The sequence below is a fragment of the Diabrotica virgifera genome, chromosome 9, assembly GCF_917563875.1.
Source record: "Diabrotica virgifera virgifera chromosome 9, PGI_DIABVI_V3a".
Taxonomy (NCBI): Eukaryota; Metazoa; Arthropoda; class Insecta; order Coleoptera; family Chrysomelidae; genus Diabrotica; species Diabrotica virgifera.
In genome coordinates, this window is record NC_065451.1 from 175,186,254 (window position 1) to 175,207,433 (window position 21,180).

The following is a 21,180-nucleotide window of genomic DNA, read 5'->3' on the forward strand; positions in this document are numbered from 1 at the left end:
CCGCTATTGAATTTTGTTTTGTTATTAATTTTGTTTTATGTTGTTAATTTTAGTGTGTTTGATATTTTTAATTAAATAAACCTTCAAAGTAGTGTTTTTATTTACAGCTTTTACAATAAAAGAGATATTCGGATAATTCGAAAAAACAAAACCTTGGGATGCCTCCGAGATAATATGATAGGAGTATGAAATAAAATGAGCCATTCAATTTTTCCACAGAATTTTTTAAAGTTAGTAGAAAATACAACGCTTCCATTCACCCTTGTATAATGCCATCTAAGCAAAAATGTTTTGTTACTGGAATAATAACAAACGATATAGTCGGTTCGCTAAATTCAGACACAACTGGCTAGTGATTTTAGTAGGTAATTTTTTTGTTTTTGGCCTATTTTGACAAAATTGACAAAATTAGTAACTATCTTCTCAACAATTGAAGTGGATATTATGTAAATGTGTATTTTATTTTTTGTTCATAAGGTCAAATAGAAAAATGGAGTGATATAAATAAAGATTTATTTTTACTTCGTATTTTCATACAGATGAACCGAAAGAAGAAATTCTTTAAGAAAAAATTGTAAAATTAACAACCTAAAATTTCTATTCCTGCTCAATTTCTAATATCCCGAAAAGAAAAATTATTATTAATAGTGTGTGGGTCCACCTCTGTGTCGCCTTAGCGCTCTAACTCTATTTGGAAGACCTCTTATTAAATTATTGATGAACTGCTGCGGTATACGTTCCCAAATCGCGCGTAATGTATTGGCCAACTGATCTAAGGTTTGGGGCGGTTGAAAGAGCCTGTTTTGTTGCCTAGACATTTCGGCCCAAACATGTTCAATGCGATTCATAGCAGGTGAACACGGTAGCCCCTCCATTCTTGTAATGCCATGAGCTTCTATACACTCGTTGAAAATTCTCGCACAGTGAGGGCGAGAATTATCATCAATCAGAACAAATTGTTCGCCTATTGCACCAAAAAATGGAACAACTATTGGTACTACGACTCTGTCTCGATATCGTGTAGCAGTCATTGTCTCATTAATTAAGACGACCAAATCCGTGCGACCGTCAAAACATATGCCTCCCCACACGCAAACGGATCCACCTCCAAAAAGAGTGGTTGGGACTCTCAGATTTTCATTGTAACGCTGTCCTCTTTCCCTCCACACCAATATTCGGCCATCATTCGTATACAAACGAAATCTGGATTCGTCAGTAAAAAGACAATTCCGCCAATTTTCGAAATTCCACTGATAGTGTTCCATCGCCCAGCGATATCTGCATGCACGCTGCTCCCTAGTTAGTCGTGGATGGGTAGAGCGCCGTCTAGCCCTTAAATTGGATGCATGTAACCGTCTTCTGACAGTTTGACTGAAAATCGCTCGTCCAGTAGCATGCCTGAAGATACTGTTAATTCTGGAAGCTGTGAATGTTGGGTTTCTTCTTGCCGTCAGAACTACAAAACGGTCTTGCCGACGAGTTGTAGATCGTTCTCTTCCTCCTCCATGCCTGTATGTTGCAGATCCAGTTGCTACATACCGATTCCATGCACGACTTATCACACTTTGCGACACATTTAGCCTCATAGCAACCTCTTGTTAAGTTATGCCTTGTTGGATCCAAAGAACTAATTGCTCGAGCTGCACTAGTTCTAAACGTCTTTGCGGCATAATGTTTTTGTGATAAATAGATTTCTTGACTTATTGACAACTGGTAAAGCCAATACAAGCACTTTTATACGAATGATATATTCATGTTTGGAACAACATTTCTCTCTTTGTACGAGATAAGGGCCGATAAGAATAGGGAGAAAAAAAAACACATGTAAAAAATATTGGCAATAAAGATAGCATATAGAGCAGCGATACTCAACCTGCGGCCCGCGGGCCGCACGCGGCCCTCTTACGTTTTTTATGCGGCCCGAGAGCTAACTAAAAGGCCCTGTAAATGATAAAATAGTTTTGAACTCAAGTAAGATAGTTGGTGGTAACTTTTAGCTTTTATTTGCGACAGAACAGAAAAACTTGGCGAACTTAATCGTCATTTACACATTAAAAGGTAAACATAAAATTATTTTCATAGTTGACAAATATAGTATTTGCTTTCGTGGACAAGCTAAAGATGTACATCGAGGAAATTAATATAAAAAATCTGCATAACTTTCCGACATTGGTGAAAGCTCAACAAGATGGAATTGATGTATTTCCAAAAAACTATGCTACTTATTTCTAATTTTCTAGTTTCCTTGAGCAATGAATTTCAGGAAAGATTTAATGATTTGTGAAATATTAGGAAATGTCTTATATTAATGGAAAATCCCTGGCACTTTGAAGTAGCCGCTACTATACAACTTGCGGCCGTTGGGATTTAATAGCGCAAAGTTGTTACATGAACTAATTAATTTTAAAAATGATACAAATCTGGAGGCAATTTTTAAAGAAAAAAGAGACGCAAATCAATATGAAGAATTCTGGAAATTAGTACCGGATAACTATAAAACTCTCAAAATTTACGCTTACTTGTTCCTCCCGTTGTTCGCTTCATCATACCTGTGCGAATCCTCATTTTCAGAAATGAAATATGCAAAAAAATATTTACCTATCCTGACACTGATTCGCACCTGGAGGACGTTGTTATTTCGTAAGCGGGCGACTTTAAATCCTGAATCAGGTCGATTTTTATTTTTAAATTATGATTTTTTTACACATATCATTATTATCGTCATCCATCGGGCGTGATGACATAATCGATATTTTTTGAATAAGAATAGGGGTCGTGTGCTAGCTCATTTGAAATTCTCTATATAATAATATAAACATTAACATAATTAAGTATACAGTATGCCGAAAAATTTTTTGTTTTGAATTAAATTAATTGACAAAAAAAGAAAAATGTATGTAATTTATTTAATTTAAAATGTCAGAAATTTATTTAATTTAAAATTTAAAATGTCATTTAAGCTGTCAGAAAGCAGAAGAAAATGTTTATTTGACAAATAAGCACTACTTTTCCCTTAAATCCAATGTTCAAATTGCCAAGAGGCAGGTGGGTGGAAGCTTGAACAATAAATTTAAGCTAAAAGCAATGCTTATTTGTGAAATAAACATTTTTTTCTGTTTTTTGACAATAATAAGCTATATTTTGAGTTAAACAAATGACATACATTCTTCTTTTTGTGTCAATTAATTTAATTCAAAACAAAAATTTTTTGGGCATCCTGTGAATAACCTTTCAAATGAGCTAGCACACGACCCCTATTCTCATTTTAAAAAATCATCGATTACGTCATCACGCTCAGATGGATGACGTCACTAGTATGATACCAAAAAATCGTAATTTAAAACTAAAAATCGATGTCTCGAATTTTTCCTTAAAGTCGCAGACTTACGAAATAACGAATTTATTTCTTTCATTTGCACCATACTGTAATTACTTCACATAGATTGCGGCCCGCAAGCTGTGGCAATAGCTGCTATGTGGCCCAGGGAAAAAAAGGTTGAGTATCGCTGATATAGAGTATAGTACAGGCAATTATTTTAAAAATAGTTTTATATGTTCATTTTAGGAATTTTAAAATTATCCACTTCAATTATTGAGTGTGTAGTAATTATTTTTTTGCCAATTTTACGAAATTGCCAAAATCACTAGCCAATTGTGTCTGAGTTTAGCGAACCGACTATATCAATACATAATACATGTACAGTTACGGTCTTTAATAGGTTACTAGTCTAGTTTAATAGTCGGTAATAGTTTACAGGCTTTCGCATCTAAGAGCCGATTTTTTAAATTATTAGGGAGTTTTTGTGCACACAAATACGTAAACGAAACGTATCTTTTTGACATGTACGCTTGCGCATTAATTAGGTAACGTATTACCTAAAGTAACGCTCTGATACGTACGTGAGGATGCATCCCTCTCGAGACGAAAGTTACCGAATACACAAGAGGATCTTGCCCGATTACCTACAAAATGAGCATTTCATCAGCACACTGCCCGTTTATAAACATTTAAGGTTATATTGGTTTAGTCTATTTGAGTAAAATTATTCTGTGTTTGTTATTGGAAATTGTAACTTCATAACAGATTTAAAAGTTTATTGTTTTTTAAGTTGTCTATATAAGTTTTATTTTATGTTCAATAAATATTTGTAGTTATAGGTTGTTTTAATGCTCAGAATTAACCAGGTTCTCCCTCTGTGAACCAACTGTAAACCCCTGAGATAAGGATATAAATAGTTTTTTCATTTTATCATAACTACTTTTATATAACTTCTACCTTAACTTATTTAATTGTAACAGTTCTATATTTATGTTTATATTAATAATAGTCGGCATGATGTTCAAGATGTTTAATGTTGAGTCCATCAATCTCCTCAATAGTGAAAAAAGATTACACACTTCAATAAAATAACTTTATAAAATACGTTAACCGGGATAACAGCCATTTCCTAATTATTACATTGACAGTACGTATCTATGATATTACACATCGACGTACGTTTCACTTAATGTTTTGATTTAACTTGTTTGGAAATGAATCACGACGTTTGGGCAAAGATAAAATGGAACAACTATATACGGGGTGGTACTTAATTAATTGTACAAAAAGAAACAATATATTCTACACTTTCATCCTGACTTCAGCCAACTTACTTTAATAAAATGGTGCTATTAACACAAATACAGGGTGAAGTTGAAATTAAAAATTTTATTTTTCGCTGTAACTTTCATGTTTTGTGGACATTTATGTATATACATTTTAAACTGGGGGCTTTTGAGTATGAGGAATTATAATTTAATGCATACTTTGATGTAGCTGAGATGTAGATACGACTATTCACTGGACTATTCAATGGAAAAATAGAGAGACTGAGCTATGGATACAATGAAAGATTAAATAAATTTGTACTGAAATTCAGATAAAATTTCATGAATGTTTTTCACCCATTGTTACTTTTCACACAACAATAGGAGCAATATTTTAAAGTATTTTAAAAACTAGATTTCTGATGTTTCTTGTTAGACAATTATTTTCTTAATTATAGACTATTAACATTCAAGGTTGCAGTTTATCAACATTCAGATCTGCACTTTCACAACTCTCATACAAATAACATTTATGCTAATTTTATCATGTTTTCGAGATATGTATGTAGGTGAATAATTAATAGTTAATAATAATGTTACACTTAATAACTGTCTAGAAAAATATATTGTTAAGTTTACATTTAGAAACAAATATGATTAGACAAAAAGATAAAAAACTTATTGATGAAGCCTAATTGCAACAAACACGTGGCACGTTTTTATCAAGTATCGTTTTGAAATAAAAAAAATAATGTGTGTGTACTGTGCACGTAAGAAGTTATACTTCTATTATTATGATTCCAACGAAATTAATATACTTTAAACAGTTTATTTATATTTTATTTAAATATTTAACTAATTTTAATGCTTACTACTTTTCAAAAATTTTTATTAAAACAATAACAAAAATTAAAAAAATAAAAGAATAAAACACACACACAAACACATTGAAAAATGCCACAAATGATTTCTGAACAATAATTGTTGGAAAAATTTTAACTAAATACGTATTTTCTGAAAAAAAATTATATAATATCTAATATACAATAATAAAATGTAGGTATAAAAAAAATAAAAGTTTGTATTGGGGATTGAACACGCGTACATTGGCGCGGTTAGTTTTGAAATTCAAGCATCTTTAGATTTTGGCTACGGAGACATATCGTGGGCATACTGCAAAAACTGACCAAGTCAAATATCATGGTTTCGAGATAATCGATGTTGAATATTCTGTAAATTTTTTTGAATTTTTTTTTTAAATAATTTTAAAAGAATATGTATTTTTTCTTTCCTGGTATTAAATGGTTGAAGTTAGTGATTCTAAATAGCTCTAAAAATCGCAATAACCTTTTCGTTTTTAGAAAAAAAATTGACTTGGTCACTTTTTGATGCAGAAATTTGCTCAAATTTAAATCGTGGTCACAAAAAAATGGTTATGGATCAATAATAAAACGCAAAGAAAATACTTCTAATTTTATTTATTTACAGTTGTAAGGCTGAAGTTTCAAATATAACAAAAATGTAAAAGTTTCTCTACTAGAATTAATCTGAATCCGAATAGGAGAAGTTGAACTAATCTGAATCCGAATCGGACATTATGTACACAATGTACATCCTATGAGTTTCTAAGTTACAGATTATTGTTGCTGAAGACGAAACGAAGATTTATAAAAAAATAAAAATTTTCTACAACTAACTGAAGCCGAGATAATTGTTTTTTTTTTCTTAAATCGTAGTGCCTTTATTTATAACAATTAATAAATTATTTTACAGTCATTGACTAAAGAAAGACTTATATTATCTTAAAATAAAAATTATTATAAAATATAATTACATTTAATTATTAAAAATTATTTTTTAAAAATCGTTGCTTTTGCGAGCGGCCGAATTTTGCAAATCGCCCGGCTCGCTTCAAATCCACGCCGTCGGAAAATTTTTACGTAACTTGTATTAAATTTTGACAGAACACAATTTAATAACATTACCATTATAATATACAGTCTATTTAGTACCACTGTATTTATTTTTCTTGATAAACTTTTATATGGGAAATTTCATTTCTGAAGAAATAATATTACAAAAATGATACATACTTATATATAACTATATTTTTAATTTTTTCATTGTTATATAAATATAATAATAACAATGTTACTTCTTACTATAATATACAATATAAAACTTTTTCTTCTTGTAGTGACTATTCTTTTTGGACTTCACATATAAAAGTTTATCAAGAAAAACAAATACAGTGGTAAATAGACTGTATATTATAACGGTAATATTATTAAATTGTTTTCTGTCAAAATTTAATACAAGCTACGTAAAAATTTTCCGAGCGCGCGGATTTGAAGCGAGCCGGGCGATTTGCAAAATTCGGCCGCTTGCAAAAGCACCGATTTAAAAAATAATTTTTAATAATTAAATGTAATTATATTTTATAATAATTTTTATTTTAAGATAATATAAGTCTTTCTTTAGTCAATGACTGTAAAATAATTTATTAATTGTTATAAAGGCACTACGATTTAAGAAAAAAAAAACAATTATCTCGGCTTCAGTTAGTTGTAGAAAATTTTTATTTTTTTATAAATCTTCGTTTCGTCTTCAGCAACAATAATCTGTAACTTAGAAACTCATAGGATGTACAGGGTCGCTTCAGCTCTAAATGTTTATAACGAAATTTGCCCCCTTATTTTCAAACCCAAAAATTATCTCGGCTTCAGTTGGTCGTAGAAATTTTTTATTTTTTTATAAATCTTCGTTTCATCTTCAGCAACAATAATCTGTAAGTTAAAAACTCATAGGATGCACAGGGCCGCTTCAGCTCTAAATGTTTATAACGAAAATTGCCCCCTTATTTTCAAACCCGAAAATTAGAGGTTTAAAAATGTTTTACGCATTTATTTACATCAGAATATGAAAATATAACTCTTTAGAAGGAGATTGGATGTTTCACCAACTCTCTACGATTTTTTTTTTCAAAAAGTTATAGCCTTCGACATTTGACCTTTTGTCATAAACAATTTATAATATCTAAGCAACAAATTCGTTAATCTGGCTTTACATTTTTTTATGTTTGGAATTGAAAGAACTTCATTTTAAAGCTTTAAAAGATAAAAAAAATTATTCGTACAATAAAAAACGGCCATTTTGGACCTTTCGCGGGCTGTTTTGCAATAACCAATTAACGAAATTAAACTTACCATAGCTCAAATTGTAGGTTTTTCAATTTACTACAACTTTCTATTAAAAAGTTTTTGTCTAAAATCAATATCCTAAGCTGCAAAATTAAAAATCATTAAAAATTGCAAATTTAACAAATGAAAATCGCAATAGAAAAAAAAGCGCACAATATTTTTGGTTACATTTTAGTAGAAGTTATTCCTGGCATCGTCCTTTACAACACCTGATAGGTTTCAAAAATTCCTGAATTATATCACGTTTTTTCACCCACAGCCTGGGGTAGTATTATTGTGGTACGTTGTCAGGCTATACTCTCTTCAGTCTTCTTTCAGCAAGTGGTTGGGTGAAAAATTTATTTATCAATTCGTTGGTGTGGTTGTGGTCAGTGGTGAGCTTTTTTTATATTTCATTGAACGATTCTTTATTATGTCCTTGATTAGTGGGATGTCCAGATCATTGTGAAGTGTCTGGTTGGATACGTACCATGAAGCTTTACTGATCATACGGAGTATTTTGGAGTGGAATGTTTGGAGTATCTTCGTATTTGAAGGTTTACTGCAGCCCCACAGTTCTATTCCGTATGACCAAACTGGTACGACTATAGCTTTGTACAGAAGTAGTTCATTTTCAAGAGATAACTGAGACCTTTTGTTAAATAGCCAGTTCATATTTTTTAGTTTAAGATCTAATTGTTTCCGTTCAGTTTTAATGTGCGTTTTCCATATGAGTTTTTCATCCAGATTCAATCCCAAGTATTTGACAACTGGTTTGATGGGAAAAGGGGTATTATTTATAGAAACTTGAGGACATGCAGATTTTCTTGTTGTAAAAGTAATTTGTACTGATTTGCTGGCATTAACATTTATTTTTCATTGCTTAAGCCAGTTTTGTAATGGGTCTAAGTGATTTGCTAAGGGGTCTGCTAAGATTCCTGTATCATCGGCAAAAGTAGCTAAGAAGGTATCATTTCTGGTTGGAACCTCGGCTGTAAATATCAGATACAGAAATGGACCGAGAACGCTATCCTGTGGTACGCTAGATTGTATGATGTGGTAATTTGAATAGTTGTCTTCAATTTTGACTTAGAAGTATCGGTCAGTAAGATACGATTTTAGATTAAAATATAGTTGGTCTGTTAGGTGTAATTTTAGTTTATAGAGGAGACCTTGATGCCATACACTATCAAATGCCAGTATTTGTATTCAATAAAAATATGTTCGCTATCGGTAATTTGAGAAAAATTTACAAATTCTTTTTTCCATTAGAAGGATGTATCTCGGAAATATCTCGCATCTATAATATCTAAAAAAGGCACTATCAAAAGAGACATCGAAAACAGAACGCAGCAGGGCAAAAAAGCGGTAAACATTCTAAGCTCTCTACTGTGGTCTAGATATAAGACAAAAAACGAAAGTGACAATCTATCGTACCTTGGTCACCCTTGGTAGAGCCTAATATGACTTATGGGGCAGTAGTTTGGCAGATCACGAAGAAAGATCGAAAAAGAATAGAAGTAGTAGAAATGGATTATCTAAGGAAAGTGTGTGGTACACACTTTCACATCATCAAAAGATCACATCAGGAATGAAGATATTAGAAGGAGAACAAATATTGTATATTCAAGTGTAGATAGAATTGAAACGAGACAACTAGTGCGGTATGGTCACGTGAAACGAATGAATAAAGATAGATGGCCAAAGAAAGGTTTAAATTACATACCACAACAAAGAAAAAAGAAGGGGAAGGCCTTCAGTTGCCTGGGAAGAAAATGTACGGCACATCATGAGAGATAGAGCCATCAAAGAAGACGAATGGATGGACAGAAAAGATGGCGGTCGAAATGCGAGAAGCGGCAGAGGCTGTAGGAACCTCGCTTATAGATAGATAGGATGTAAATACATATTAAAATATAGTTTTTAATTCCAAACAACTTTTTATAATAACAATAATTTTCGATATTGTGAAATATAAAGGAACTTTCCTCTTGAGAGAAATTCAAATTTTTTGACATACCTCGAATAAGATTGATTAAATTTGATACCCGACGGTTGGACCTATGGATAGGTTATATAACTTTTTATGAAGAATATTTTTTTTTTTCGTAAAATTAATAATAATAAAGTTTCCCATATATTGCCAACTTAAGTAGGCATGCACTATTTCCTTATAGACAAGCCGAAAACGGCGGGTTCGTTGGGAAAAATATTCCCACGAGATTTTTTTGCATAATCACATTCGTGAGGCACCCCAGAATAAGGTTCAAGAAGTTGCCCACGCGAAAAGTGGTCCAAACTTTTTTTAACAATTTTTTTTAATCAAATTGCAAAAATCAATATTTTTGGCCCGGACAATTTTTTTTTAAGTTTTTTGGACCATTCTGGACAAAAAGGTCTGTTATATTTTTTTTCTAAAGTTGCTCGTTTTCGAGTTATAAGCAATTTAAAATTTGAAAAACGCGAAAATGGCCATTTTCAAGGCTTAATAACTCGGTTAAAAGTTATTATTATGAAAGTCAGAAGTGACTAAATCAAAGTTTAAAGCCCCCCCTACAAGATCCTGTAGAAATTTTTGTCATTATTTTATTACTAAGCTGTTATTTTTAAGTAATAATAATGAGCGCCTTGCACGTGTTAGGCGGCCGTAAATGCTGAGTGCGAGAGAGATGCCATTCCGGCAATCCACTTGTGCATCTTACTCGCACTCACATTTACAGCCGCGTCAATACGATCTAACCGCTCATTGTTATTAATTAAAAATAACAGCTAAGTAATAAATTAATGACACAGATTTCTTCAGGATCAGGTAGCGGGGGCTTCAAACTTTGATTTAGTCACTTTCTGACTTTTATAATAATCAAATAATATCTTTTAACCGAGTTATTAAGCCTTGAAAATGGCCATTTTCGCGTTTTTCAAATTTTAAATTGCTTATAACTCGAAAACGATCAACTTTAGAGAAAAAATTTAACAAACCTTTTTTGTCCAGAATGGTCCAAAAAAACCTAAAAAAAATGTCCGGGCCAAAAATATTGATTTTTGCAATTTGATTAAAAAAAATTGTTAAAAAAATTTGGACCACTTTTCGCGTGGGCGACTTCTTGAACCTTATTCTGGGGTGTCTCACGAACGTGATTATGCAAAAAAATCTCATGGGCAACGTTAAACGTCGGCAAAGAGAGAAAGAAAATATATAATAGTGAAAAGGAAAGAGACCACAGTTGGCACCCTACAGTTCTTTAAAATTAAAAAATATTTACTTTGTGATAAAATCGGTCAGACCATCATGTCCCCAAAAATATCAAAGTACACCGCCAGTGTTGGCGTTAAAAATATTAGTCCATAAATTGGTTACTTCACACAATGATAAAAATTAAAACACAACGTCGTTAGACCACAACATTACCACGGCACTGATCGTGGTAATCCCTCCGTTGCAGTGTTGGAAGGGTGTTGTTTGAGCTTTTTATTTTCTTTAAACTGCTTCATTTTACCGACAATTGACGGGAAATAACACCCCACTCCACGGGGGGCCATTAAGAGAGGGTTCGGTGTTAGCTGAAGGATCAAGTTTGTCGTCTTTATGTTCCGTCTGTTCGTTTTAGAATATTTAATCATTTTACCAGAATAATGTACAATTTTATCAACTTTAATTAATCAACCGAAAATTACATTTTTGATGTACGTAATGTAGTACATCTCACGTTGACTAGAACGATTTTAAGGTTGGGAAAGGAATATCAAAAGCTAACTAGCTTTCGTTATGTCGGGTTAGATTAGAAAAACAAACAACGCAGTCAATTCCGTTTCGTATATCAGTTTCGTGCAGCAAGCAGCAAAGTTAATTCAATTATCGAGCGAGCGGGAGAGATTGATACTTGGTGTGGTTTGATGGGGTTAATTATATCTCAGGAACTACACAATTGTGGCGAACAAGAACGTAATATTCGGATTCGACATGTTAGTTAGACGTAACTTATATGCCAATGTGCCAATACATGTTAATAGTCGAGGAAATGAAGCATTTTGGCTCGCAATTTTTTCGTCCAGCATGAATTTACTTGAAATTTTCACAGAAGGTAGGGAATAGTCCAAGGATCATTTTCTATATCATGCCGCTGTACGCTAAAACCTAGGGGGTGGTTGCCACCCCATCTCGGGGGCGGGAATTTTTTATTACATTTTAACCATGTAAATCGATGTAAAATGTGATTCTAAGAAAAAAATGTTTTTTACATTTTCTTCGTAAAACTAATATTTTTCGAGTTATTCGCGCTTGAAAGCAACAGTTTTTCGATGAAAAAATCGACTTTTTTAGAGGGTTTTTTGAGAATACCTCGAAAAATATGCATTTAATAAAAAAACTGTAGATATCAAAATTATATCTTTCAGTAACACAAACCAAATTCTTTTTCAGTAATATATTTAAGACCAATACAAACCGCTATGCGGCATGTTAAAAGTTAGCTTTTTTCGTCAAATGCATAATTTGAAATATTCAAAGTAAAATAACGGAAAAACTTTGCATTTTTCGAGGAAAACTTAAATAATCTTTTTTCAAGTATACAGTTGGCTTTTTAAAAAAATAATAATAAAAAGTTTTAGCCTGAAAATTAAGCGACTTATGATCAAAAAAATGTCTGTACCTGCTTTTCTCTATGAAAAACTCAGTGAAAACAACCCCCTAACTACCCTCCTAATTAAAAATTGTTCTTCACTTTTCTGTAATTCCTTTTATATTTGTATTATCAATACACCCACGAAGTTTGACCTAATTAAAAGGCCTAATTTTAGAAAAATTGGAGTTTAAAGAAAAATGAATTTTTTGGAATTTCCCATTTTTCACCTTTTACTTCAAAATACCTCCGAAAATACTGGAGATACGACAAAAATGATGGACTACTAAATTGTAGCTTCTTTAATAATTAAAATTTCCTTGTGCATAGATTTTCATTATAGTGAACAGTTAGCGAGATATAGCTGTTTAAAACCTCTATCTACGAGCACACGCCCCATTATTCGAGCCCTTTAAACCCACCCTTATTAAAAACTAAGGGATCTTACGGAATTTAGTTTACAAAGTCTTATAACTCTTTAAAAATCCTACAAATTCATTTTTGAAAAAACTCTTTATCGCCAAAAATGAAGGAGATACGTTTATAAAATGATTTTTTTTTTCGAAAAATTCGGATAGTCCGCTTATGGATAATAATTTTCAATGTATGTATATTACCACAGAACCGGTTCGTATACTAGAAAATGACTAAAAACTATTTGTATTTGTACTTCTACATATTTGTAAATTCGTATTTTTGTGTAAATAAATGTTTTTGTAATTCTTTAATTCTACTTTTTTTCTGTATAGATCTTTTAAAATATCTACTTATAAAAACTGTAATGTTATTAAGGGTGGTTTTTAAGGGTTGAAATATTATGATATTATATCCTAAAATATAAAACAATCATTATTTAACCAATCAAAACCAAATTTTACCCATATTAAAGTTTACAATGTTTTTATATAATTTTTGACAATAAGGGGTAGTTTACATCCCTAAAAATAATCAACGCCCTTAAGCATGATATAGAATATGAAGTACAGGGTGACATGATCCTAATCCCAAATTTTTGTGTAAATCGATGCAAGCCGAAATTATTCTTTTAGGATAAGTAAATTTTTTATATATAGCTCCAACAAGGTTGGTTTTAAGGGTTGAAATATTATTATAGTATATCTTAACGCATAAAACAATCATTATGCAACTAATAAGATCCAAATGTTGACAATATTAAAGTTTAAAATGTTGTTTTATAATTTTTTACAATTAGGGGTAGTTTTCACCCTTAAAAAACCAAAAGCGTACAACGGCTCAATATAGAAAATGAACCAGAGGGTGTAATTAGCCTAAACCCAAATTTTTATACAAATCGATGCTGGACGAAAAAATTGCGAGGTTTTGCAATTTTTTCAGCTTGATTTCCTCGACTATAAAGGGTATACTGTATCTGTATACACTAAAACCTCCGTTAACCGAAACGGCTGATTTTTTTTTCATATAAATTTTTTCATATGATTTTGGATATGATTAGTTATGGCTTATGTATTCCTTCATTAACTATATCTGCAAAATATCGTCATAGGAAAACACAAAAGCAAATATAGAAGATTTCATTATAAAAGCAATTTATCGCCAACCGTTACTAAAGTCATTTATTATTGTACTCATTTGACGCCATTTGCGGCAGTAAAGTAACACTTTATTGTACTGAAAGAAGAATTTTACTTTACCTGCCGCGATTAATCAAATTAACTGAGATTGAATGTTAACGGTCGATGGCAGTAATCGATCATTTATTTGAGTGAACTTAAAATGTATTTACTTTAATTATTAAAAATATTTTACAAAAAATACGTTATTATTAATGAAATTTATGTCAGAAAGTGAAATTCTGTAGTATTTTGCAATTATATTCATAAAACATAAATCGAAACTTTACAGATTTATATAGTAATTAGGTACTTATTCAATATTGATTACTTGAACAACTATCGATTAAACATCGAAATCGGCCATCATGCAAAAGCATTCTGTCATCGTCATTACTGTCACTGTCATATGAAATTTTTATTTCATCTAAAATTAATAAAATTCTTAAATCTTTTAAGTTTTGTATAAATGCAAATATATTATGAAATGGTGTTTTAGTTAATTCGATTATATATAGGACGGTGACAGATATTAATGATAATTTGTTAGCAAATATATTTATTTCGATTTTCTACTATTCATCAAGGGAAAAGCAACTGCGCTACGGAAGGCTACACTTCATAAACAATAACGTAACTTTTAAAAGAATATTTAATTTTTGGTATTTTATTTTAAGTATTAAAATTGGTTTAATATTTAAATAAAAATACGATTACACTGTTTAAAATGTATTTATTTCGTTGAAATTATAATAATAGAAGTATAACGTCTTACGTGCGTACCAAGTACACACACTCTTTTTTCATTAGGATGTAATTAAGTAAGTGTTAATGTTTTTTATGAATGGCGATAAAATTTTGTATGCACCACGTCAGTAAAGACTCCTTATCGAACTCGTCTGTTATTCGCCTCGCTCGCTTACGCTCGCTCTGCTCATAATATTAGACTCGTTCAATAAAGAGTAACTTTACTGACTTGGTACATAAATAACTATTAAACATAATGTTTATTTTCAGTAATTTTATTGCTTTATTTATTTACATATTACTTAAGGGGATGGGTACGTAGTTTCGGCTCTAATGCTATTTAAATGGGATTCATTTTTTTCAAATCCTGAGAAAACTAGTAAGTATTTTTAAAAAATTTAAACGCTGAATGAAAAATTACGTTCTTGCCGAGGGCCGAAAATTCCTGAAAACTTCTGTAATGTTTATTTTAATAAGTTATAGGGGTGAAAAACTAAGACAAAATGTAGTGCGATTTTTAATTTCAAATATCTCGTTCAAAAGAAACTCTTTACTTATTCTAAGGGACTTTCGGCCCTCGATAATAATTTAGTCTTTCATTCTGCGTTTGAAATTTTTAAAAATATTTATTAGTTTTTTCAAGATTTGAAAAAAATGGACACCATGACCGTGGTGATATTTTCCACATCGAACATTCGCTATCTTTGTCATACAACGCACTGAATCAAATAGAATATGATGACAAGACAGTGACAATTTTATATATTTGACACGACATCGGGAATATTTTGAGTTGTTGATTAAATAATATTGATAGTGTATTTGATAAATCATTGATTTAAGACGTGAACTTAATAAAAAGTTAATTGTTTGTTATTTGTGGACGATCCAAGCAGAGAATTGGCCAGGATATATTCTGTGCTCCAACTATTTTGTTGTTAAAGATGTTCAAAATTGTAAGCGTTCCATAGTAACAATATATTATTAAAAATCACTTTAACACTTTTCCTCTTTTCTCGATTGATTATTAGTTTTTTATGTACAGTATATAAATTATTACAATCAGTGAATACATAATTAGTGAAAAAATTATCATATTTATTACCTGAATTAATAATTTGCAATTATACAAGTAACAGTTATCCAAGAACATTCAGAAGCCATCTCTTTAAAGTTAATGATGACATTGTTAAGTAGTAATGTTTACATATCCATGCCAGTGAAAATTTTACTACACGTAATTTGCCGTGTAAACACAGAAACAGTAGGGATAGCCGATGAAAAAATATTTGCGAATGGCCGATGGCCTTAAGGAATAGTTTAAAATTAAGGATTGTAATTTATGGGTTTAATACAATAAAAAATAAAGATTACTTTTACATGTGAAAAATAGACTAGATGACGTAATAAAAGAATGCAAACACAAATGGAGAAAATATAATGTAGGATATTGGAAGTTGAGAATGATACACATAACAGAAATATGCTACGCAGACGACCTGGTGATCATTGGGGACTCCGAAAAACAATTACAAGAAAATATAAACATACTGTATGAAGAGCTAAAAATCAGACACATAAAAATAAACAGAGCAAAATAAAAAACAATGATAATTGGAAGACAAAAAGGAAAACATAATATAGAAGTAGACGGCAAGCAACTTGAACAGGTAGACAGATATAAGTATTTGGCGGTAATCATAAGCCGGGATGGAAAATTAGAAGATGAGATAAATGAAAGAATTGCAAAGACTGGTAAGCTGTAGAATAATATCAAGAGTAAGTTTTTAAATAAGAAAGAAATACCTATGAATATAAAAACGGATTAGTAAAAAATATTGTGAAACCCACTGTAACCTATGAAAAGGCTGTGCCTGTGAATCTTGGGCATTAACAAAAAGGCAAAAGAATAGACTAATAAGCACAGAAATGAGATTTTTGAGAACAATAGAGGGAAAAACAAGGAAAGATAAAATTAGAAATCAAACCTTTAGAGAAAATCTGAAAATACACCCAGTTACAACAACAATCGAACAAGGACAACTTAGATGGCTCGGACATGTACTGAGAAGAGGAGAAGAAAAAATAGTAAGACAGATATATGAAGCGAGAGATATGGGAAGAAAGAAGAGAGGAAGACCAAGAAAGACGTGGACAGAAGACGTGAGGGAAGCGGCCGACAAAATAGGAATAAAATGGGAGGAAACAAAAGCATTGGCCATGGATAGAAGGAAATGGAAGGAAATGTGGAAGAAAACGACGGAGAACCTAACTCCGTAATAACTCACACCGAAAGGTAGACGAGTTCTGGATTAAGTAAGTAAGTAAAGTAAAAATATTTATTAGTTTTTTCAAGATTGGAAAAAAATGGACACTATGACCGTGGTGATATTTTCCACATCGAACATTCGCTATCTTTGTCATACAACGCACTGAATCAAATAGAATATGATGACAAGACAGTGACAATTTTATATATTTGACATGGCATCGGGAATATTTTGAGTTGTTGATTAAATAATATTGATAGTGTATTTGATAAATCATTGATTTAAGACGTGAACTTAATAAAAAGTTAATTGTTTGTTATTTGTGGACGATCCAAGCAGAGAATTGGCCAGGATATATTCTGTGTTCCAAGTATTTTGTTGTTAAAGATGTTCAAAATTGTAAGCGTTCCATAGTAACAATATATTATTAAAAAATCACCGTTAACACTTTTCCTCTTTTCTAGATTGAGTATTAGTTTTTGATGTACAGTATATAAATTATTACAATCACTGAATACATAATTAGTAAAACAATTATCATATTTATTACCTGAATTAATAATTTGCAATTATACAAGTAACAGTTATCCAAGAACATTCAGAAGCCATCTCTTTAAAGTTAATGATGACATTGTTAAGTAGTAATGTTTACATATCCATACCAGTGAAAATTTTACTATGGTTCATTTCAGGAATATACGACTCTTTTGGATTATCGCGACAACCAATATTTCAGTGTGCAACACAAGAAGTACGAAAGTAAATGGCTCTAATAATTATTGCAATAAACAGCAATGTAATTTGCAATTTATTTTTGTTCTTCATATTTTGCACAATAAAATATTCGTTGTCGAGATAATCCAACACAGTCGTATATTCGTGGAATAGGGTATACACGCAGTGGCGTACTGAGCATGGTTCCGCGGGTTCCGCGGAACCATGGCCCGGACCCCGCAGGGGCCCGCTCTATCCCGATTTTGTCCTGTTTTTTTTTTTCAATTTTATGGGGACATTTTGAACTACACAAGTACATACTAGAAAAAATGTAATTGCTTAATAAATTTTTATTTTTGTGTAGGTACAATACTTATAAATAAAAACGAAGAATCAGGGCCTATTTTACCACTAGGCTCTTGAGGCCCCTTCCTCGGGCCTTCATTTTAATGGGACCCGAAAAGATAATCAAAAGAAAATTTTTATTACAAAACAAAATAAATTTTTAAAATTATTTCATTTTAAAAACGAAAAAAGCAAAAATTAAGAGAACAAGAACGACATGCACCAAAAGATGCAATATTATCATATTTTACATTTCACAACAGTGCGCAAAAAGGAAGTTCGTCCTCCCATCCTGTTGCTGATCAATTTATGGTGACTAGTGAAAGTGATAATGAAAATAAATTATGTGATGAAGGGCGAGTTGCAATCAAAGAAAATGATGACTCCACTGTTGATTTTCAAGCGACTTCACCTGGTACAAGTATATCTCCGTCATCTGCTATAAAACAACAATGTAAGTAACTCTTTTCCTAGCGATATAGGTGATTGGCCAAAACATTTAAATCTTTAATTTCAACAATATTTCATAAATAATCAACCGAATCAAAATATTGATAAAATTGGTGAGTGTGTTACACAATTAGATATCTAATAATAAAACCAGACATTTGCAAAGTGCGATTTTTTATAAAACGAAAGCTAATGGGGAAAATTCTTCGCAAGTGGTTAGTGTACAGTCCTAAATGCAGCCGTGTTTATTGTTACGTTTGTAAACTGTTTTATACGAAAATTGTTCTTCTAACTTCCGGTGATAATGATTGGGAAAATATCAATAGGACAGTTATTCGACATGAGCGATCTGCTGAGCATATTTGTACAGCAGGACAAATTGTAACATTAATGGAAAAAATATTTAGAAGAAAAGGAACATTGGAGAAATGTTCTTGTGCGTCCCTTTGACGCACAAATGTAAACATGTGTGTCCCTTTTTTTCGAAATCCTGAAAAAACTAGTTAATATTTTTGAAAAATTTTAACGCTGAATGAACGACAACATTATTACCGAGGGCCGAAAGTCACAAGTCCAAAGTAAAGTAAAAAATTAACTTAGTCATTAATAGGGAGAAAAGCTCTTCTAGCTACCCCTAAAACCAGGTGGCTTAACCACATGAAGTAATACAAAGGATGTCCCATTACCCAGGGCAAACAAAGTAACATTAAGATCAACGCCTCCCCATTCGGTATGTCCTTCGATGGGGAGGGGTGGAAATATAGCTTGGGGGTCAGATAGGTACCACTCCATTACGGGGTGTGACCGGTTTGATCTTCGGACATGTGGGTTCCACTTTTCCATTGGAACACACATGTCCCCCGGGGCTGGGGTTGATACGAGCATGTGTGTGTGTGGCCGAAAGTCCCTTGGGATAAATAAAAAATTTTTTTGAATGAGACATTTAAAATTAAAAGAAGTTTTCAGGGACTTTCAGCCCTCGGTAATAACCTAATCTTTTATTCTGCATTTAAATCTTTTAAAAATACTTATTAGTTTTCTCAGGATTCAAAAAAAATAATGCTTTTGAAATGCATTGGAGCCGAAATTTGCGCCTATTCCCTTAAATGTTGGCGAAAATTACTTTATTAATTTCTTTTTAAGAAAATCTCGTCCTTTGATTAAATATATCAACCCCACCGTTATCCAAGGTTTTATTTTTGCTATTTTTTTAAGCTTTTTATCTCCCTAGGTGTTTGTATATCTAACTTATTTATAAATGTATCATAGATTAATAATATATTATGCAATTTGAGAATCTATTTTGTTCATTTCTTAAAAGCTGTTTTAGTTTTACGATACACGATAGGTTTTTAATTATGACTGGAGATTTAGATGTAGAAAATTTTTGAGTTTCATTATTTATGAAAACAGCTATAGTAAAGTGATCAGTCATGTCAGTATGAAAAACGATAGTATTAATATTAATTTACTGTTTTAAATTAGTTTGAGTTTTTATAAATATATAATGATTTATATTTAATGTTTATTAAAAACTTTTGATATACTAATGTGTGTTTTTATTGGGCGGGGAGCCGGCATCCCAACTGGAACCAGGGCCCGCGGATCTATCAGTACGCTACAGTATACACGTAATTTGCCGTGTAAAGACAGAAAAGGTAGGGATAGCCGATAAAAAAATATTTGCAAATTATGTACCGATGGCCTTAAGGAATAGTTTAAAATTAAGGATTGTAATTGATGGGTTCAATACAGTAAAAAATAAAGATTACTTTTGCATGTAAAATATTGAACAACTTGGTTAAAAGGAGAGCAGTAGCTCAATTTCTACAAAAGTGAACTTACCTCTAAGCAAAAGGCACACTCACACTGCTCAATGCGCATAACGTCCTGCGAAGGCACATCCGTCAGACAGAGCTTGCACAGCGTCGGCGGTTCACCAGCAGGTACAGGTACGAAACCCCCCGTCGAAGAATTCAATGAGTAACGAGAACTCGATGCTAACGTTAGTAGACTGGAACAACGAGAGCACATACGAAGATGTGACTCATGCGGGGAAACTCTCAGTCTGTTAACGGGTTGAAGAGGTTCTATGCTGCTGGAAGATGATGCCGATCTGAAACAATAACGTTTAATTAAAAACTAATCCTTATCTAATGTTTAACGATGTTTATAAGGTATTATTTTGACAATAACAAGTTTGTGATTGAAGACGTCTGTCGTCAAGTTTTTGACACAATGTCTATTTTGCTTAATTTGTCGTTCTTGTTCTTTTGCGTAGACATGACTTTGTCTGTTTTTTCCATGTGCCTCCAGTAAGTTGTCATTCGATCGTTCCGATGAAGCGTGCCATCGAGTATCAAGGGGTTAGTTTCGTTTAGTCTATAGTCTATTGCAGGGGTCACCAGTGGCGAAGCGTCCATGTAACCACTGTTACCATTGGTAACAGTCACAAATCTTGCAAATAAATATTTTATGACTACTACGAAATAATTCCATTTATATTTTTTACCAACAGAAATACTTGTTAATAGTACCTAATTCAGTAAATAGCCAACTAGACGCACGAAAATATTGGCGAGATATGTGAATCCATGGCACGTTATCATATGCTGTTACCAATACTGGCACTGGTAACGGTACGCAGGAGAAACCTCGCTATCGCTCGGGATTAGCT

General features: G+C 31.9%; 1 protein-coding gene across 3 annotated transcripts in view; it reads right to left on the minus strand.

Annotated features, from left to right (window-relative positions):
- The window catches only part of LOC126891952 (E3 ubiquitin-protein ligase RNF19A), a 507,192-nt gene that overhangs the window by 81,944 nt on the left and 404,068 nt on the right, over nucleotides 1-21,180 (minus strand). For all 3 annotated transcript variants that reach the window (XM_050661302.1, XM_050661301.1, XM_050661303.1), the window contains one exon: nucleotides 20,349-20,619. In XM_050661302.1, the coding sequence (XP_050517259.1) occupies nucleotides 20,349-20,619 (271 nt within the window). The remainder of the gene's footprint in view (nucleotides 1-20,348; nucleotides 20,620-21,180) is intronic.